Source organism: Castor canadensis, chromosome 14 (genome assembly GCF_047511655.1).
Source record: "Castor canadensis chromosome 14, mCasCan1.hap1v2, whole genome shotgun sequence".
Taxonomy (NCBI): Eukaryota; Metazoa; Chordata; class Mammalia; order Rodentia; family Castoridae; genus Castor; species Castor canadensis.
In genome coordinates, this window is record NC_133399.1 from 400,886 (window position 1) to 417,872 (window position 16,987).

At 61.1% G+C, this 16,987-nt stretch overlaps 2 protein-coding genes across 5 annotated transcripts in view; both read left to right on the top strand.

Annotated features, from left to right (window-relative positions):
• The window catches only part of LOC109686275 (microtubule-associated serine/threonine-protein kinase 3), a gene marked incomplete in the record, with an annotated part of 381,278 nt that overhangs the window by 89,452 nt on the left and 274,839 nt on the right, over nt 1-16,987 (top strand).
• On the top strand, nt 1,090-15,913 carry LOC141416560 (pyroglutamyl-peptidase 1). Of its 4 annotated transcripts, none has more exons than XM_074053535.1 (5): nt 1,090-1,290; nt 3,751-3,803; nt 10,180-10,296; nt 11,482-11,714; nt 12,032-15,913. In XM_074053535.1, the coding sequence occupies exons 1-5, from the start codon at nt 1,275-1,277 to the stop codon at nt 12,222-12,224; spliced, it is 612 nt and encodes a 203-aa protein (XP_073909636.1). In that variant the 5' UTR covers nt 1,090-1,274; the 3' UTR covers nt 12,225-15,913. The 4 variants fall into 4 exon arrangements, with proteins under 4 accessions (XP_073909636.1, XP_073909638.1, XP_073909637.1 ...); XM_074053537.1 differs by lacking the exon at nt 1,090-1,290 and adding an exon at nt 1,796-1,943 and having other exon boundaries at nt 3,751-3,828; XM_074053536.1 differs by lacking the exon at nt 1,090-1,290 and adding an exon at nt 1,796-1,943.

A 16,987-nucleotide genomic window follows, 5' to 3' on the forward strand; every position in this document is an offset into this window, starting at 1 on the left:
TGTGTGACCCCAGTGTGGACAGTAAGAGCCGGCCGGTCCAAGCCCTGTGAGGGCCAGGGTGTGAAGAGGACACAGGGGACGCCCATGGTGGTCAGGGGCCAGCTGGGTCAGAGGTGGCCAGTGCCCGCCCGGCCTGCTGGATGTAAACAGAAGGAGGGAACGTGACCTGTCACCACACCCAGGCAGCGGGAAGTGGGCAGGGAGTCCAGGCCCGGCCTCTCTTAGGACTTTTCTAGACTTTTCCACATGCAAAAGTCTGGTCACGCTGGAAACCTCTGCGGGGTGACCTCATGTGGCCAAGGACGGTCACTGCAGGCTTGGCACCTTTTTCCCCTCTTTTTTCATTTTGGCAGCACTGGGATTTGAACTCAGGGCCTCACATTTGCTAGGCAGTCACTCTTGCACTTGAGCCACCCCACCAGCCCTGTTTTGTGATTTTTTTTTTCCAGGATGGGGTCTGGTGAACTATTTGCCTGGACTGGCTTTGAACCTCGATCCTCCCGATCTGTGCCTCCCGAGTAGCTGGGATTACAGGCGTCAGTCACAGCAACCAGCTTCATACAGTTCAGATGCAGTCTTTATTTAAAATTTTTTTTCTAATGGCTTGAACCTGTGAGGACCGGGAGTTGGTTTGTGCATTGGGGTCACACGACCTGACTTCTCTGGGGACCATTTGGCTCCCACCTGTCCTGCTGTTGCTCTCGCACAGCCCCAGGCCAGTTCTCTCTCAGATTTTCAGGGTTTTACCTCCGGCTGCCAGGCACTCAAATAACCACTGAACTGTGCCGTCAGGCCCAGGCTGGCTGTGCAGAGGGGAGGACACTGGCCAGCCCACTGGGCAGGTGCCCAAGGGCGGAAAGAAGAGGCGGGCGGGGTGTGGGGGACAGTCATCCTCCAGTGTCCTGGCACATGGGGAATTAAGATGTCGGTGGCCCAAATCCAAGGTCCAGCCGTGCCTCTAAGGACACAGCTGTTTTTGGAGGAATTCTGGCAGAGGTACAGGTTGGCAGGGGACGCTGGGGGCAGTAGGGCACACACTGACGTCCCAGAGGAAAGGGGAGACTTCTGGCCCCTGGGCTGCAGAGAAGATGGAACAAGGGAAGGGGACAAAGCACCCTTGGAGGAGGTGACAGTGACCATTGGAGCTGAAGCTGGAAGGAAGGAGGAGGAAGCAGCCAGGTTTTCCATGTAGCTGGGGCCGGTGCAAAGGCCCTGAGGGCAGCCGGACTGGGGAGGAGGAGGAAGTGCTGGTCTCCGGGGTCACACTAGTTTCCATGGCAACAGCCAAAGGTAGCTGGCTGGGTTTTCCGGTCTTTATTCCCTCCCTCCACCTCGTGGTCAGCCATTGCAAGGCTCTACCCCAGTGGCCTTGGGCAGGTGGCCTGCTAGCCTGTGCCTCAGTTTCCTCATCTGTAAAACGTGGTGAATCAGAAGGGTTGGCTTCTGTCCCCAACCCCCGGCCCCCAGGTCACTCTGGGCAGTGTGCATACAGCAGGCGCCTAATGAGCAGAGTCAATGATCGGCGCGTCCTCGGCGCCTGGCCCCACGCGTGTCAGCAGCCACGCCGTGCGGAGCAAACGTCCCCGTCTTACGGGTAGGGAAACTGAGGCTGGGAAGGGCAGGGCGAGGCGCCTCAGGCTGCGGCGGTCGCGGGTACGGCGCAGAGCGCGCGAGCCTAGTGGACCCAGGGCGGTGCTTGGGTGAGCGGGGGCGCGCACGTCTAGACGCCCGTGGGGCGGTGCCTGGGCAGGAGTGGGGGCGCGCACGCGTTGACGTCTAGGGGCGGGGCCTGGCTGGGTCCAGGGGCGCGCACGCCTAGACGTCCACGGTCGGGGTCTGGGTGTGACCGGGGGCGCGCACGCCTAGACGTCTGGGCACGGCGTCTGGTTGAGGCCGGGGGCGCGCACGCCGAGATGCCGACAGGGTTGTGGCCTGAGTGAGACGTAAGCACGTAGGCCTAGCGGCCGCCCGGGGACGAGACGGGGGCGGGATCGGGGTCGCGCACGTCCAGCGGGTCAGAGGCGGAGCCTGGGCGAGTTCGGGGGCGCGCACGCATAGCCCTCCGGGGGGCGGCGCCTGAGCGGGACGTAAGTGCGTATGCCTAGCGGACGGACAGGGGCGTGGCCTGAGTGTGACGCAAGGGCGCACGCCTATCTGGCCTTCGGGGGGCGGGGATTGGGGCGTGGCCTCGATTCTAGGGGCGTGGCCACCCAGCTCCGGGAGGGCAGCGGTGGCCGCGCCAGTCCCCAGGCCAGCGGGTCGGAGGCGCAGCGCCTGCCCGCCATGGAACAGCCCAGGAAGGCGGTGGTGGTGACCGGTACGTGGCGGCCGGGGACGACGGGGCGGGCGGGGGAGGGGCGAGGCTGGTGTCCCCAAGTGTCCCAGGTTGGGAAGATGTCACCGCCGGCGGGAGCGCGGTCAGTCGGGGCGACCCAGGAAGTGGTGGGATGGCGACTCAGGTGCGGGACCTGTCCCCGGGATGGGGGGGACACCCACTTGCTGCTGCCCCTCTCCCGATCGGCCTGTCCCCTCCCCTCGTCCCCCGAGTTGCGGGCAGGAAGTGTCTCCGCGCCCTGCATTAATGGAGGGATTGTCGCCACGCACCCCAGAGGCAGGACAGGACCCGAGGTCCTCTGGACACCTGCTGTCCCTGCCATGTCCTCTTCTGCTGGGCTGTGGTTGGCTGAGCCAGGTGTCACCAGCTCCCCTGAAACCAGCTGTCCCTGCAAGCCTCGGGCCACTTGGTCCACTTCCGCCAGGCCTGGGAGTGGGGGTCACTTTGTCCTGCTGTCTGTCTGCAGGGGACAAGTGAGGGAAGTTAGCAAAAGTTGCAACAGGTGTTGTGACCCAGCCAGGTGGGGCTGGTCCCGTCATTCCCGGGAAAGTGGAAACAGCCCCCCATCTGTCCCCCAGCACCTGCCTCGCAGGTGTGTGCAATTGTGGGGTCCCCGCCCCCGCCGTCACCCGCAGCTGCTGGTCATTTCTGGACGCGGGCTGAGGCCTCAGAGGTCACCATGCTTGTGAGCGCTGGGCCGGAGCTCAGAGTCCATCGGAGCCAAAGGGAGATGTAGCCAGGCCCCCCCCCCAGATGCTGTCGTCCCCAAGCTCCTCAGGGTGTCTGTGTCATGACCTTGACCTCACCTGGGATCCTGGCCCAGCTCGGGGAGTCTCCCGACAGCTGTGTGACCTGGGCACAACTGGCCACAGTCTCTGTGTCCTTGCTTCTGGCGGGCGGGTCTGGGAAGCACTGTCACCTAAAAGCTGTCGATGCAGGTCACTGAGCATGGCTGGCCGCCGGCCACTGTCCTGTGTGACCAGCGGGGCTGCAGTTTGAGCCCGCAGGGGACAGAATGGCAGGATGGTAGCATACATCCCTCCAGGGCCAGTCCTCGTCCCGTCCCGTGGTGACTCAGACACCGACAAGGTCCCAGTGATAAAATAACAACAGGCTGGGTCAGGCTAGGGGAAGGAATTGAGAAAGGAAGGCGCCACCTTCTTTGGGTGCTGAAGTTTCCTGGGGGGGGCATGAGGATCAGATGGAGGTGAGAAAGGGGACACATTTGTGGGGGGGGTATTTGAAAGCAGACAGGTGTAGTCGTGTGGACCCTGGGTGGCCGTCCCCCCACCCCCACCATGCTGTCCTAGGTGGTGGGCGCCCCTCCCAGGTGGGGACGGCGGCCCGGCCTCACACAGACTGGGAGGGGTGCTCAGTGTGCTAACATTTTGCTTTTTTTTTTTACTGTGTTTTAGGGTTTGGTCCTTTTGGGGAGCACACGGTGAACGCCAGCTGGATTGCTGTGCAGGTAAAGTCAGGTCAGGAGGGTACAGGTGAGGCTTGGAGCTGGGTTCCCCACGATGCCATCTGGCAGCAGAGAAAGTCTGAAATATGTAACGCTGTCACATCTTTTCAGATAGCCATGGACAGGGCTATCCTTTGTTAAGTGCTTGTGGTTTTTGTTCTTTTTTTTTTTTTGATGGTACCAGGATTTGAACTCAGGGCTGCACACTTGCTGGACAGGCGCTCTACCACTTGAGCAGCTCCACCAGCCCTGTTTTTTCCTTCTGAATTGAGGTTATAACTTGTGCCCATTGTATGGATGTGGAAATGGAGGTCCCCAAGAAGATAGCGAGGGGGTTCTCTGAGACCTCACAGTCAGGGGCAGGGTGGCATTGCTTCCGAAGTCCCCCAGGCCGGGGTTGGGGGAGTACAGAGCTGGGGGAGGGAGACCAGGCGTGGACAGGAGCGTGGTCGGGTGGACCTGGTTGCTGAAGTGGGGCTTCTGTACCCCGGGGAGCCATCCCAATACAGAACCCGTCTCCTTTTCATGTAAAAATCTTTCCTGTTTACTCCATCACTGTGACCGTGAATGTCCCCAAATGGCCAGCTGAAGCTTCCTGGATGTGTCCTTTTTTTCGATGGGTGCTCTGAGGTGGGGAGAGCAGACGGGGGAGGTGGAGGGGGTCTGTCCTAGTGTCCTGAGACGGGGTGTCTGCCAGATGGGGCATTTAGAGAAAGGAGGGAGAAAGAGAAATATTTGTCCCTTCCATAAATGAGCCATGCGGATTAATCGTAGCCCGTTAGCTAAGTGACGTAGGGACACCAGCTTGCACCGGACTCGGGGTGTGGAGGGAAACCCCACAAAGCCCCAGAGCACCCTTCTCTTTTCTCACCTCCAGCCCCAGACCTCAACGTCTCGGCCACTTGCCCCATTTGTCCCACTCCACCCTGCAGGCAGCCGCGGGGCCGGGGTCCCGGGACTGTGCCAGGCCCGCTCTGCACCCCGCTCCCTGGAGCCCCAGACAAAAAGAGGCAGCGCAGCTCTGGGGCCGAGCGCGCCCGGCTTTGTGCTTCTCAGACAGGAGCCTTTGCGGGGCCGGGTGGACACAAAGCCACCGTCTGAGACCCCGGGCCACACGCTGCCATCTGCATGCAAATGCGGACAAAGTCAATTCAAGCATCTTTGGGTTCCACGGCAGCTTTTCATCCTGAGCCAAGGGGAGACACCCCGGCTCTGTCCCCGTCCCCAGGCCTGTCCTCTTGCTCCCAAGTTTATGAAGTAGGGAGACAGGGTTCACCACTTTATCCCAAAGGACCCTCACCTTCTCAGATCTGACGCCTTCCCCTCAAAAGAGGAAAAAAAAATAGTGGAAGTCGGGGGCACGGTGGCCACCCCTGTAATCCCAGCACTGGGGAGGCTGAGGCGGGAGGATCGAGAGTTTGAGGCCAGTGTGAGCTACAGAGCCGGACCCTGTCTCAAAATTTACAAAAAACAACATACTGGTGAGAGCACTTCTCTGCTAATGGAGTTTCTTTTTTGTTTTGGTGGGACTGGGATTTGAACTCAGGGCTTCACACTTGCAAAGCAGGCGCTCTAACACAAGCCACACGTCCAGTCCCTGTGCCTCTGGTTATTTTGGAGATGGGGGTCTCAAGAACTATTTGCCCAGGTAGCCTCAAATCATGATCTTCCAGGTCTCACCCTCCCAGGTAGCTGGGATTACAGGCGTGCACTACTGCCCTGGGTTATCTTTTGCTGCCCCGACGACCGAGGCTTGAGTGTTGAAAGGTGTCGCTGTGCTCTGATCCATCCCTTCAGGCCACATGCCTGGGCATCCTGGGTGTCATGCCAATCTGTGGACGTCTGTCACCTCCCCTACAGAGGACAGTGGCACTTTTTGTTCCTGCCTGTTGTTGCAGCTGTCAGAAGCCCAGGGGGCCATGGGTGGCAGGGACCCTGCTGTGTCTCTCTGTCTCTCTCTCTCTCTCTCTCTCTGTCTCCTGACCCTCCCTCCCAGGGTCCAGCAGAGCAGCCTGTTTCCCCCCAGTTGAGGAGGTGGGCGTTGTGGGGCTGTCAGTGAGCACCCCTTATTCCCCAGGACAGTGGTGTCCTCAGCCCTGTCCCAGGAGGGTGGCGGGTGGGGGGCTGTGGGTCTCCATCTCTTCCTGGGAGGCTCAGGTGGGTGTCAAGGGCCGGGAGCCCCTGGTTGGGACCTGTGCGGTGTCCCCTGCCTGGAAGGGTCACAGACCGCGGTGACATCCGGGGACAATGACTGCCGCAGCGAGTCTAGACAGACCTGCAAAGCATATTACCAGTGAACAAAGAGGGCCTTTGTGGCGGGGTCAGGGAATCGGTCCGACGCTGGCCGCGGCGGGGTCTGTCAGGTAGCCGGGTGGACACAGTGTGGCGTCTGGGGCCCCAGCCCTTGCCTTTCACTTCCACCGTGCGCTCAGGTGCAGCCATCCCTGCTCCCCAGGTTCCCCAAGAAGAGCCCCCCACCCCATCGGGACACGTCCAGAGGCACAGAACGAGCCAGGTCACGGCTTCCTCCGAGCGCCCGCGAACCCGACGGCGTCCCCTCCCTGTGGCCCATTCCAGGAAGGAGTCCCGTACATCAAGCAGAGGTCCACAGCTCAGTGTCCCCGTCCCCTCCAGTCCGGCCCCCAAGATGGAAGGCATTTCCGTCCACCCAGAATGTTCCCTGCAGCCGCCCTCTTCCCTGTCCCCATCCTGCCCCACAGGTAGCCGCTGTCCCCAGCTCGGTCACTGGTGCCAGGCAAGCGCTCACCACTGAACTGCACCCCAGCCATTTTGTTTTTTTTTTTTAATTTTTCGTTTTATCTTTTGCAATCGTGGGATTTGAACTCAGGGCCCTTTGGGCTTTAGTTAGCTTTCAGGTATGGTCTTGCGTTTGTGCCTGGGTTGGACCAGGACAGGGATCGTCCTGCCTTTGCCTGTCCTGTAGCTGTGATTACAGACATGACCACCAAGTCCAGCTCGTTGGTTAAGATGGGGTCTTGCAAACTTTTTTGCCTGGAAAGATGATCCTCTTGGTCTCTGCCTCCTGAGGAACTGGAGGTTTGGTTTTTTTTTTTTTTTGCCTATTTGGGGGATGTTATAGGTGGGGACTCAGAGGTCACCGGGAGCAGAGATGAGGACAGGAGCTGGCACAGGCTTAACCTGTGGGAGGCCATGGCGACCATCCCCAGCTCCAAACAAACAAGCAGAAAGGGTAAGGGGACAAACCCCAAGGCTCCTTGAAACGCCAGCTGACTGATTCGGGAACCGGACACAGTGGCCCCCCCTGTGACCCCAGCACCCGGGAGGCGGAGGGCGGCGGGTCCCAGGCCCGCCTCGGCTGACAGCGAGACCCCGTCTGAAAGGCACACAGAAAACATTGTCACCACGGCAGCTTTCACGGAGGGGACGTTTTTATCATCCGAGAGCGAGTCCTGCCTGCCCCCTTCTCTTTCACACCACCGCCACTATTTTTTGTTTTTATTTATGTTTTATGTTTTGGTGACCGTTTTCAGGAGCCAAGCCTGGCCTTGACCTTGATCTCCTGCCACCAGAGACAGGTGCAGATGGCTCCAGCACTGCTGTCACTATGCTGTCACTTTGGTTACAAAGTGTCCCACTGTCAGTTTGTCGTTACAAAGTGTCCAGTGCACCCCGTGCAGGGCCTGGCATCAGCCATGTTTCCAGAAAACCTGGCTTTGCGTCCAGGTCTGGCGCTCCGACCCCTGTGTCCCCATCAATCCTGTGACGTCACCCACACGTGGGTTCCTGGCAGGGGGTCCTCCTTCCAGACTGGGGGTCCCCGTGCCTGTCTGGGGCCAGCTCCATCTTCCCCAGTGCGAAGGTGACTTTGCTGCTGTTTCCGAGACTGGTGACTAAAGGTCACTTTCCAGACTGCTGAGCGGGCCGCCATGGGTGCCAGGCCCCCTGCTGAGAACCGGCGCCCAGCTCTCTCTGGCTCTTGGCCTCCTAGCAGAGTCCAAATGGCGGCTGAAAACCAGATGGGGCCCAGTTAGGGAGGCCGAGACCCAGGATCCCGTAGCCAGGAGTTCAAGGCCAGGCTGAGAGCACCGAGGTAGCGCGCAGACTGCAAAAGGAAATTTGTTAGGTGTTATTCTTTTTCTGGTGGGACTGGCCGCTCCGTCCTCGGCCCCCAGGTGGCGCTGGCTGCCGATCTACAGAGAAATGCCCGGTTTATTTCCTTTGCTTCAGTTACTCGCAGTCAACCACAGTCTGAAACTATGAAAATAAAACTTGCAGAAATTATAGGCCAGACGTGGTGGGTCACGCCTGTAATCCCAGCTGCTTCTGAGGCTGAGATCGGGAAGATCGCGGTTTGAGGCCAGCCTGGCAACTAGTTCTCCAGACCCCACCTCCAAAATAACCAGAGCCAAACGGACTGGAGGAGTGGCTCAAGTGGTAGAGCGCCTGCTTTGCAAGTGCAAATAAGCCCTGAGTTCAAATCCCAGTCCCACCAAAAAAAAAAAATCCCAACATAAACAATTACTAAGTTACAACTTACCTGCTCTTTGGAGTGGCTTTGTGACATCCAGCGCTGTCCACTTCATCTGGGACACAAATCATCCCCGTGTCCAGCACGTCCACGCTGTGGACGCTACCCTCCCGTTAGACACTCATCAGCCAACTCACTTGCCACGTGGAGTGTCACAGTGTCACGCCAGCATATTTCACTTAGTAATGGCCCCGAGCAGAACTGCACACCGAGGTCGCTGCGGGTTATTTTTTAGATAGGGTCTCGCTGTTTGCCTGGACCGAGATCCTACTTGTGCTTCACTGCGTAGCTGGGATCACAGGCGTGAGCCGCCACACCTGGCCGCGCCTGGGAGCCTGGAGGCTGGGCGTTGTGCGTTTTGCCTCTTTGGGTCCTGGGACTGCTCTTGACGTTTGTCTGGGTGCTCGCGGGCAGCAGGGTCCACAGCCACGTGGGTCCCTTCAGCATCGCGGCAGCGTCCTGCATGGATTGCACTCATCTCTAGTGACATAGAACCCTGTCCCCCAACTTTCTGTCCCCAGAATAAGCACTGGGAAGAGGTTTGTGTTGGCCCCCAGCTTTGCAGGTTTCAGTCCCTGGTCCCTTTGGCCCCATTCTTGAGGGCCTGTAGTGGGGCAGCAGGTGGTGACAGGAGCATGACTATGACGTAGAGAAAATCCCTCACTTCCAGGGACGGGACCAGACCCGGGCCCCAGTCTTCAAGGACAGATGGGGGGGCGGGGAGGCTTCATGGCAGGGGCGTGGCTGTGACTGGACGGGCGTGGTTAACAAGCTGGGGGCGTGGCTGTGGCTGGGTGGGCGTGGTTGCGGCTGGGTGGGTGTGGTGGTGGCTGGATTGGGGCGTGTTGGACTGGGGGTGTGGCTGTGTTGGGCTGGGGCGTGGCTGTGGCCGGGTGGGCGTGGCTGCGGCTAGATGGGGGCGTGGTTGTGGCTGGATGGGGGTGTGTTGGACTGGGGGCGTGGCTGTGTTGGGCTGGGGCGTGGCTGCGGCTGGGTGGGCGTGGTTACAGCTAGATGAGGGCTGGTTGTGGCTGGATGGGGGCGTGTCGGACTGGGGGCGTGGCTGTGTTGAGCTGGGGGCGTGGCTGCTGGATGGGGGCGTGGCTGTGTTGGGCTGGGCTTGGCTGCTGGATGGGGGCGTGGTTGTGTTGGGCTGGGGCGTGGCTGCGGCTGGGTGGGCGTGGTTACGGCTAGATGGGGGCTGGTTGTGGCTGGATGGGGGCGTGTCGGACTGGGGGCGTGGCTGTGTTGAGCTGGGGGCGTGGCTGCTGGATGGGGGCGTGGCTGGCGGCCTGGGGCATGGCTGGGGCGTGACTGCAGTGGCAGAGCATCTGCCTCATAACACAAGGTCCTGAGTTCACATCCCAGCTGGGCACCGGTGGCTCACGCCTGTGATCCCAGCTACTCAGGATGGAGACATCAAGAGGATCGTGGTTCAAAGCCAGCCCCAGTCAAATAAGTTGGAGACCCTTCACAAGTGCCTACTCCGGTGTGCGTGTCTTTATTTATACAGCGTTGTTTAGGGAACTATGACAAGGAAAACCCCGTATGTGTTGACGACGGTCACAGTCACCGTAGGCTAATGACAGCTCATGTCGTGCAGGTGGCTGTGTCCCTGGGTGTGGATGCCCTGGTTTGGTCTCCGGGTGTGAACCACTGGTGTCCAGCTTGATCTTTGTTTTTTTTTGAGACAGGGTCCAGGGTGGCCTGGAACCCGTGATCCTCCTGCATCAGCCTCCCCCACGTGCTGGGCTCACGGGCCAGGCCATCGCACCCAGCTTGAGTTACCTGGCTTCTGGAGTGGTCACTTGTCCCCTGGGAGTGTGTGGCCCTTGCAGCCATCACCAGGACCCTTGTCATCTCCCACAGGAGCTGGAGAAGCTGGGCCTGGGAGATGGCGTGGACCTGCACGTGTACGAGATCCCCGTGGAGTACAAGACGGTGCAGACACTCATCCCCGCCCTGTGGGAGAAACACAGTCCGCAGGTGCGTGGACGGTGGCGCCTGGCTCCGCCTGCCCCGATGGCGCGTGACGGGTGTGGCGCTTCTTTTTGAACCCCGTGACCTTGTCCTCAAATGCACATGGCTGTCTGGGTTGCTTTGGAGATGGGGGTTGGGGGTCTGCACAGCCTGGCGCTATTCCCCCTGCAAAGCCAGCTTGGGTGTGCTTGTGACCGTTAAGGGCTCAGTGGGGAGTGCTTGCCTAGCATGCAGGAGGCCCAGCACTGTAACAAATTAAAAAATAATGAACATAAAGTGAACGGCCCAGGGTGCGCTTCAGGAAGCGTTTGATCCAGGTGCTGAGCAGGTGTTACCCACACCCTTTCTTGGCCTCTCAGCCTGGCTTTGCCTGGGGCAAGGGCCTCCTGGGGGCAAATCAGCCACTGAGCATGGAGAGAGAGCACCTGTCCTCTAATCGCCTCCGTCATCGCCTCCGTCTGCGGCCAGAGCTAATGCTCACTGGCCAGCTTGCTTCCCACGTTGGCCCCTGAGCCAGTCACTGTGGAGAGGAGAGGAAGGGCTGTCCTGATTTGCCAAGCCTGGGTCACTGTGTCCCTCCAACAGACAGGGCAAGGACCCCTTCCTGGGATGAGTAGGGGATGGGAACTCCACCCGGGCAGGAGCTGTGGCCTTTGTCACTCATGGTGGGAAGGAGGCCACAGGTGTGGGGCCCAGCCAGCAGGGGACCCCAGGGGCCAGCAGCAAGGGGCAGGGGGTTGACCTGGGCAGCTGCCAGTGAGAGGTGAGGCCTGGGCCCAGCTGGGCTGCACTTCAGGTCTCCAGGGCTGATCAGGGGGTTTTCCTTCCTAAGGAGGCCCTCCTGCACTCACAGGGGGACCCACTTATTTATTTAGGGGTGCTGCAGTGGAGCCCAGGGCCTCACACATGCTAGGCAAGCACTCACCACTGAGCTGCACCCCAGTCCATTTTGCTCTGGTTATTTTGGAGATAGGGTCTTGCCCGGGCTGGCCTCAAACCTCGATCCTCCCAATCTCAGCCTCCCAAGTAGCTGGGATTACAGGCGTGAGCCGCCAGCGCCAGGCTGGTTTCAGTTCCAGCAGCGAGAGGCCCAGGCAGAGCCCAGGGAGGAACCCGCTGTCTCCTTGGCCTGGGGCCACCTGGAGGCCATGCCCAGCTGTGCTAAGGCCTCGTCCATCCATCTGTCTCCAGCTAGTGGTGCATGTGGGGGTGTCCGGGATGGCCACCACCGTCACCCTCGAGAAGTGCGGGCACAACAAAGGTTACCAGGGCCTGGACAACTGCCGCTTCTGCCCTGGCTCCCAGTGCTGTGTGGAGGATGGGCCCGAAAGCATTGACTCCATCATTGACATGGACGCCGTGTGCAAGAGGGTCACCACGCTGGGCCTGGACGTGTCGGTGACCATCTCGCAGGACGCCGGCAGGTGTGGGACTGGGGGGCGGGACGTGGTGTGGGGGAGGGCATTGGGAGGCTGAGGCAGGAGGGTCGTGGGTTCCAGGCCAGCCTGGGCTACGCAGCCAGACACTGCCCGGCTCCAGAAAATGGGCGGGGCCAAGGGCTCACAATCCCCCCAGGCCACGCCCCCAGTCGCCTAGCTTCCTCTCGCTAGGCCCCGCCTCTTAAAGGTGCCACCTCCTCCCAGTGGCACTGCAGGCAGGGGACCCGGCCTCCAGCACGTGGAGGTCCAGACCGCAGGGGTCCCCGAGCGGACCGTCTGACCTGTGGCTGTCCTCGGATCAGGTACCTGTGTGACTTCACCTACTACACCTCCCTGTACCAGAGCCACGGCCGCTCCGCCTTCGTCCACGTGCCACCGCTGGGCAAGCCCTATGACGCCGGCCAGCTGGGCCGTGCGCTGAGGGCCATCATCGAGGAGATGCTGGACGTGCTGGAGCAGTCGGAGGACAAGGTCCGCTGCTGCCACCAACCCTGAGGGTCACGGTCCCAGGAAGCCTGCGCCGGGGCCGCCCAGAACGAGAACGCGCCACCGTCCTCTCTCCTGTGCACGCGCTCTGGCCCCAGGGGTGGCCGAAGACGTTTTCCCTGGCTCCCATGGCTTTGGGGACACCCTGGGACGGACACTGGCAGTGGCTCTAGATTTCCACAGAGAACCGAGGCGGGCAGATCTGGGCCCTGCCGTCCTCGCCGCGGCCCACCTGTCCCCTCGGTTCGGCACGTCTGCGGGTGACGGGGGCCCATAGTCGCTGTGCCCATGGCCAGACCTTCTCAACTGTGAAAGTGTCCAAGTCCGTGCACAAACCGTGTCCCCGAAGCCTGGGTGGCCCCGGCCATGGCCACCGTGGAGCGTGGCTGGCTTTGATGTCTTTCTCTTTTTCTTTTTTTTCTTTTCATGTTGCTTTTTGAGACTGGGTCTCACTGTGCAGCCCTGGCTGGCCTCGAACTCTTGCCTCAGCCTCCCGAGTGCTGGGGTCTCTGAACTTCTTTCTCTTCTTTCTCCCTCTGCAGAGGCGCCGAGGAATTTAAATGTCCTTGGCTAAAACTCGGGCTTTCTCCCTTCGGGGGCTGTGGCCTTTTTTTTTTTTTTTTTCTTTTGCCTCTGGCCTTCAAAATGAGACACCTTTGCTTCGGAGCCAGCAGCGAGTCCCCTGGGTGTGAGGACCGGGGCCACGGACATGGCCGCTCCACCTGTGGGGAGACCGCGGGTACAGGTTTTGTCTGCCGGGACGTTTACATGAAGTGACCTTGTAGGTTTTCAGCTCCTGGCGTGGGGACAGCTTCTCGGCGTCCTCGGGGAGGCTTCTGAAGGCCCGAGGACACGCCTGGCTCGGCACGTCCAGCGGTCAGAGCTGCCGCTCCTCCAGCCTTTCATAGATGCCTTTCGACACCGGCTGGGACTCTGGAGTCAGCGTGTCACTGTCACTCCCTGGGCAGGGGCAGAGTGACCTGGTCCCGCAGGAGTGACCAAAGTGCAGCATGGCAGTGACCTCTGAGCTGGCACAGTGTGGCACCCACTCAGAAGCCACAGGTCTGGCTTGGAGGAGTCAAGCTGTCACCGTGTCACCGTGAGTGCCTTGCGCTGGCGTCTGACCCTGTGGCATCGTGTTGGTGGCCCCCTGAGCCTTTTGGGGGCGTTTCCATTTCTTGCACACCCACCTCCCTTTCCTCCTGTCCCAGGGCTGGGCAGCTCCTGTGTCCACTGAGCTGTGGGGTCGCCATCTGGGGACCCCGTGGACCGGCTCAGTCGCGGTGTTTTCTGGAAGGGAACGTGGGCAGTGGGCGATTGGTGGGGGGGGTCCATGCGTCACAGAGTGGCTGTGGATGGTGCCCAGCAGGTGACAGTGACAAGGCGTTGCTGTCCCCTCCCTGGTGGGAATGGTTCCCTCCACGTCCCCGGTCCCGGGTGCGGTCTCCTGAGAAACCCCCGGGGGTGAGACGTCAGCGCGTCCGTTTTGCTGGGGTGCATCTGTCCCTGTCCCTCCAAAGCCAGAGGGCACAGGGGACGGGGACGTGGAGGGTCTGGAGAGAGCCAGCCCTGCGTGTCCTCCCTTTGTCCTCACTTCACTGCGCTGTGGGGTGACCGCCCGCACGCGTGACACTGCCAGCTCTTTCCTTTCTCGGGCATTTGTTGTCTGTCTTGGAGGAGAGGAGGTCACCATTCACTCCACGGCGTCTGTCTGTCTGTCTGTCTGCATTGTTGGGTCTTTTGGCCTAAGATGTCCACGTCTGAGGAGGGAGGACCAAGTCTCCGGTCACGTTCCCCTGTCATTTTTCAGGCACTCAGGTGGGGGTGGCAGCCAGGGTGGCGTGGGCGGGGCTTGGCACGTGCTGAGGAGGGAGGTGGGCGGGGCCGAGGGATGGGCCTTGTGGTGGGCGTGGCTCGTCACGGTTTGCTGGTGGCGTGTGGGCGTGGCTCTGTGGGGGCGTGGCTAGCCAGCCTTGGAGGCGGAGTGTGGGGGTGTTGGGTGGGGCGTGGCTATAGGGGGTGTGGCTTGTCGGACTTGCAGGTGTGTGGGCGTGGCCTGACAGGTTTGCTGAGGGGGGGACACAAGGCTTTGTGGTGGGCGGAGCTTGTGTTTGGCAGCAGCGGTGGGCGGGGCTGGTGGGTCTGTGGGGGCGTGGCGTGGGCGGGGCTTGCCAGGCTTGCAGGAGGGAGGTGGCAGTGAGCGTTAAGATGGGGAGGAAGGGGACAGGACGCAGTGCGGGTCCCTAGGGAGGCACAGCGCCCCGGTGGTAATGAGGCGGGAGCAAGTGCAGGGTCGGCGACTTGACACCTGCTGCCCTGCCCAGCCTGGTCAGGGTCTCAGTGGAGACAGCTGGTGTCACTCAGGCACCTGGCCCTGGGGTCACGGTGTGCGCATGCGGACGTAGCTTGGACAAAAAAGAAAGTGGAGCAGATGGACAGAAAGAGAGGCGAGGAGAAGCAGGAACGGGTGGCCTGGGTTGGTGTCACCTAGCTGACCCGTCCCATCAAGGGGTGGGTGACAGTCCTTTGAGGGACATGGCCTCAGCCAGCTCGGGGCCAGGTCTGCACCGCCCCCCCGCCCGGGGCATTTTTGCGTGAGAAGTTTCTTCCAGGAAGCCAGGCCAGCTGGTGCGTGTCCCCGCCTGGGGCAGCCGTGTCCCCTGGGGGTGGCCAGGCTGCATTCCGCCAGCCACCCCCCCACCCCCATTTGGTCCCCACTGTCTAGACTGTTGACCTTTGACCTCCCCGCCCCAGTCTGAGCCTGGCCGGCCCCGCCCCCCGGACAGCAGGGACAAAGCCCCTTTCTTCTGCATCCCCGTCCCAGGGGCCACTGATCCCTCGGACTTGGGGAGCAGAAAAAGGCCCCAAACTAAATGACCGTCTCCAGCCGAAGGCCAGCTCCCGGCCTGGAGGGGGACACATGGGGGGCCAGGACCTTCCCCCAAGGCACAGTGGCTGTTGGGGGACAGCATTCATTGTCCAATGCCCAACCTGGAAGGACGCTAAACACACCTGCCAAGAAAGACGTCGTGTCCCCAGGCCCCAGGGACCGTTGTCACAAACTCAGTGTCAGGAACTTGGTGACAAGGCCCAGCCCCAACCCGCTCCCCCTCCCCCTGCCCAGCCACCTGGGAACCCCAAAAGTGCCTGTGGCCAGCTGTCCAACTGGCACACTGAAGGGGACAGTTGGTGGCACTGGGCAGTGCTCCTGCTGCCCTGCCTGAGTCCCCAGGTCATTTGCAAGGTGCATCCCTGGCTAGTGGCTGTGTCCCCTGATGCTGTTTTGGGGACACCCTGTGGACAGACGGGGTTTGGGGATGCTAGGGGAACCTAGGCCTCATTCGTGTGCAAACGAGGAGGGTTTGTCCTGTGTCCCCCGCCTGGACCTTTGCTGTCACTGCCCTGACCAGACCCAGGGAAGTCACACCGGGCCTTGGGAAGCAGGGTCCACTTTCTTCCAGCCCCAAGGACCCAGCTTGTTTCTGGGGTTCCCCCCCATACCTCAGGGTTTCACCTTGTCCTCAGTTTCTCTCTAGGAAAGCCTTCCTGCCAAGGTGACACTGTCTCTGTCCCCAAAGGAGGGTCCTGGTGAGCAGGGCCTCTGCTGACCCCCCACATGTTCTGCCAGTGCCTTGTCTGATGCCGGGGGGACCCCGAACCCCTTTTCCAGAAAGCAAATAAATCACTTGGATAAGTCATTTTCTGTGTGTCCTCGTGTGATGGGTGACAACGGGGGGGGGGGGACAAGTCACAAGAGACTCTCGGGGTCTCCACGAGGTGACCTGGACTCTTGGATGGGCTCAGGCCATCCTCAACCTGGTCCTCAGTGCTGGGGACCCTGGTGCCACCGCCCTGTCCCCAATCATAAAACCCCAGTGTCGGGGGACCCAGCAGGGTCCCCAGAGAGAACTGTGCCAATCCTGTCTAAACCGGGGTCCCCTGTGACTTGCACTAGGCACCTCTTATTTTTGGGGGGGTGGGAATAGGGTCTCCCTACGCAGCCCAGGCTGGCCTTGAACTCAGGATCCTCCTGCCTCCACTTCCCGAGTGCTGGGTTCACAGACATGGCCACCACCCCACCTTTCTTTCTTTCAGGCCGGTTGGCTCCCTGTTGCCCCCCGGGGAGAGGTCATTTCTGGTGACCCTGAGTTGGCTCTTCCAGGAGAGCTGCTCATGTAAACCTGGAGAACTCCTACACACCCCTCAAAATCCTAAGGGGGCAGACGCTGAGGCCATATTGGTAACTTGCTGGGTGTAACGGGCGTGACTGGGGGGTTGACAGGCCGTGAAATCTGGCCCCAGAATCCTGAACAAGACTTTCCCCCACCGTGCCACCCCCCCCCCGCCGTCCCACTGTGTGCTGCTGGGGACAGAGAAGGGGACGTGGGAACCACAGTTGCCAGGGGAAGCCGCGACTGGGGGAAAAGCACAAGGGGACAGCAGGTGACACCTCTGCTGACCACTTCCTGCCCAGCCCGGCCCCTCCACACCACGGCCCCCCTCTCAACCTCGGCCAGGAACCCGCACACCCAGTCCTGGTCTCCTGATTGAGCTGAGCTGACCGCTTCCGTCCCCACCGCCCACCCCCAGGCTGCTGAGTCACACGCAGCTGTCACCAAGCCATTCCCCTGGACGCTGGCCTGTGCAGAGGCCCAGGAGAGGGAAAGAGGACAAACCCCCAACTTCCTCCCCGGGCCCCCACAGGGAGAGGACAGAACACAGGGACCAGGGCGGGGGGCTGTGGACGGTGATTTACCAACTCCTGTACCAAG

Excerpts from the sequence above, each read along its gene's own strand:
- LOC141416560 (XM_074053534.1), top strand. The coding sequence starts at position 2,284 with ATGGAACAGCCCAGGAAGGCGGTGGTGGTGACCG. Across the intron at positions 2,318-3,750 it reads GAAGGCGGTGGTGGTGACCG|GGTTTGGTCCTTTTGGGGAG; the intron begins GTACGTGGCGGC and ends ACTGTGTTTTAG. Across the intron at positions 3,804-10,179 it reads CCAGCTGGATTGCTGTGCAG|GAGCTGGAGAAGCTGGGCCT; the intron begins GTAAAGTCAGGT and ends CATCTCCCACAG.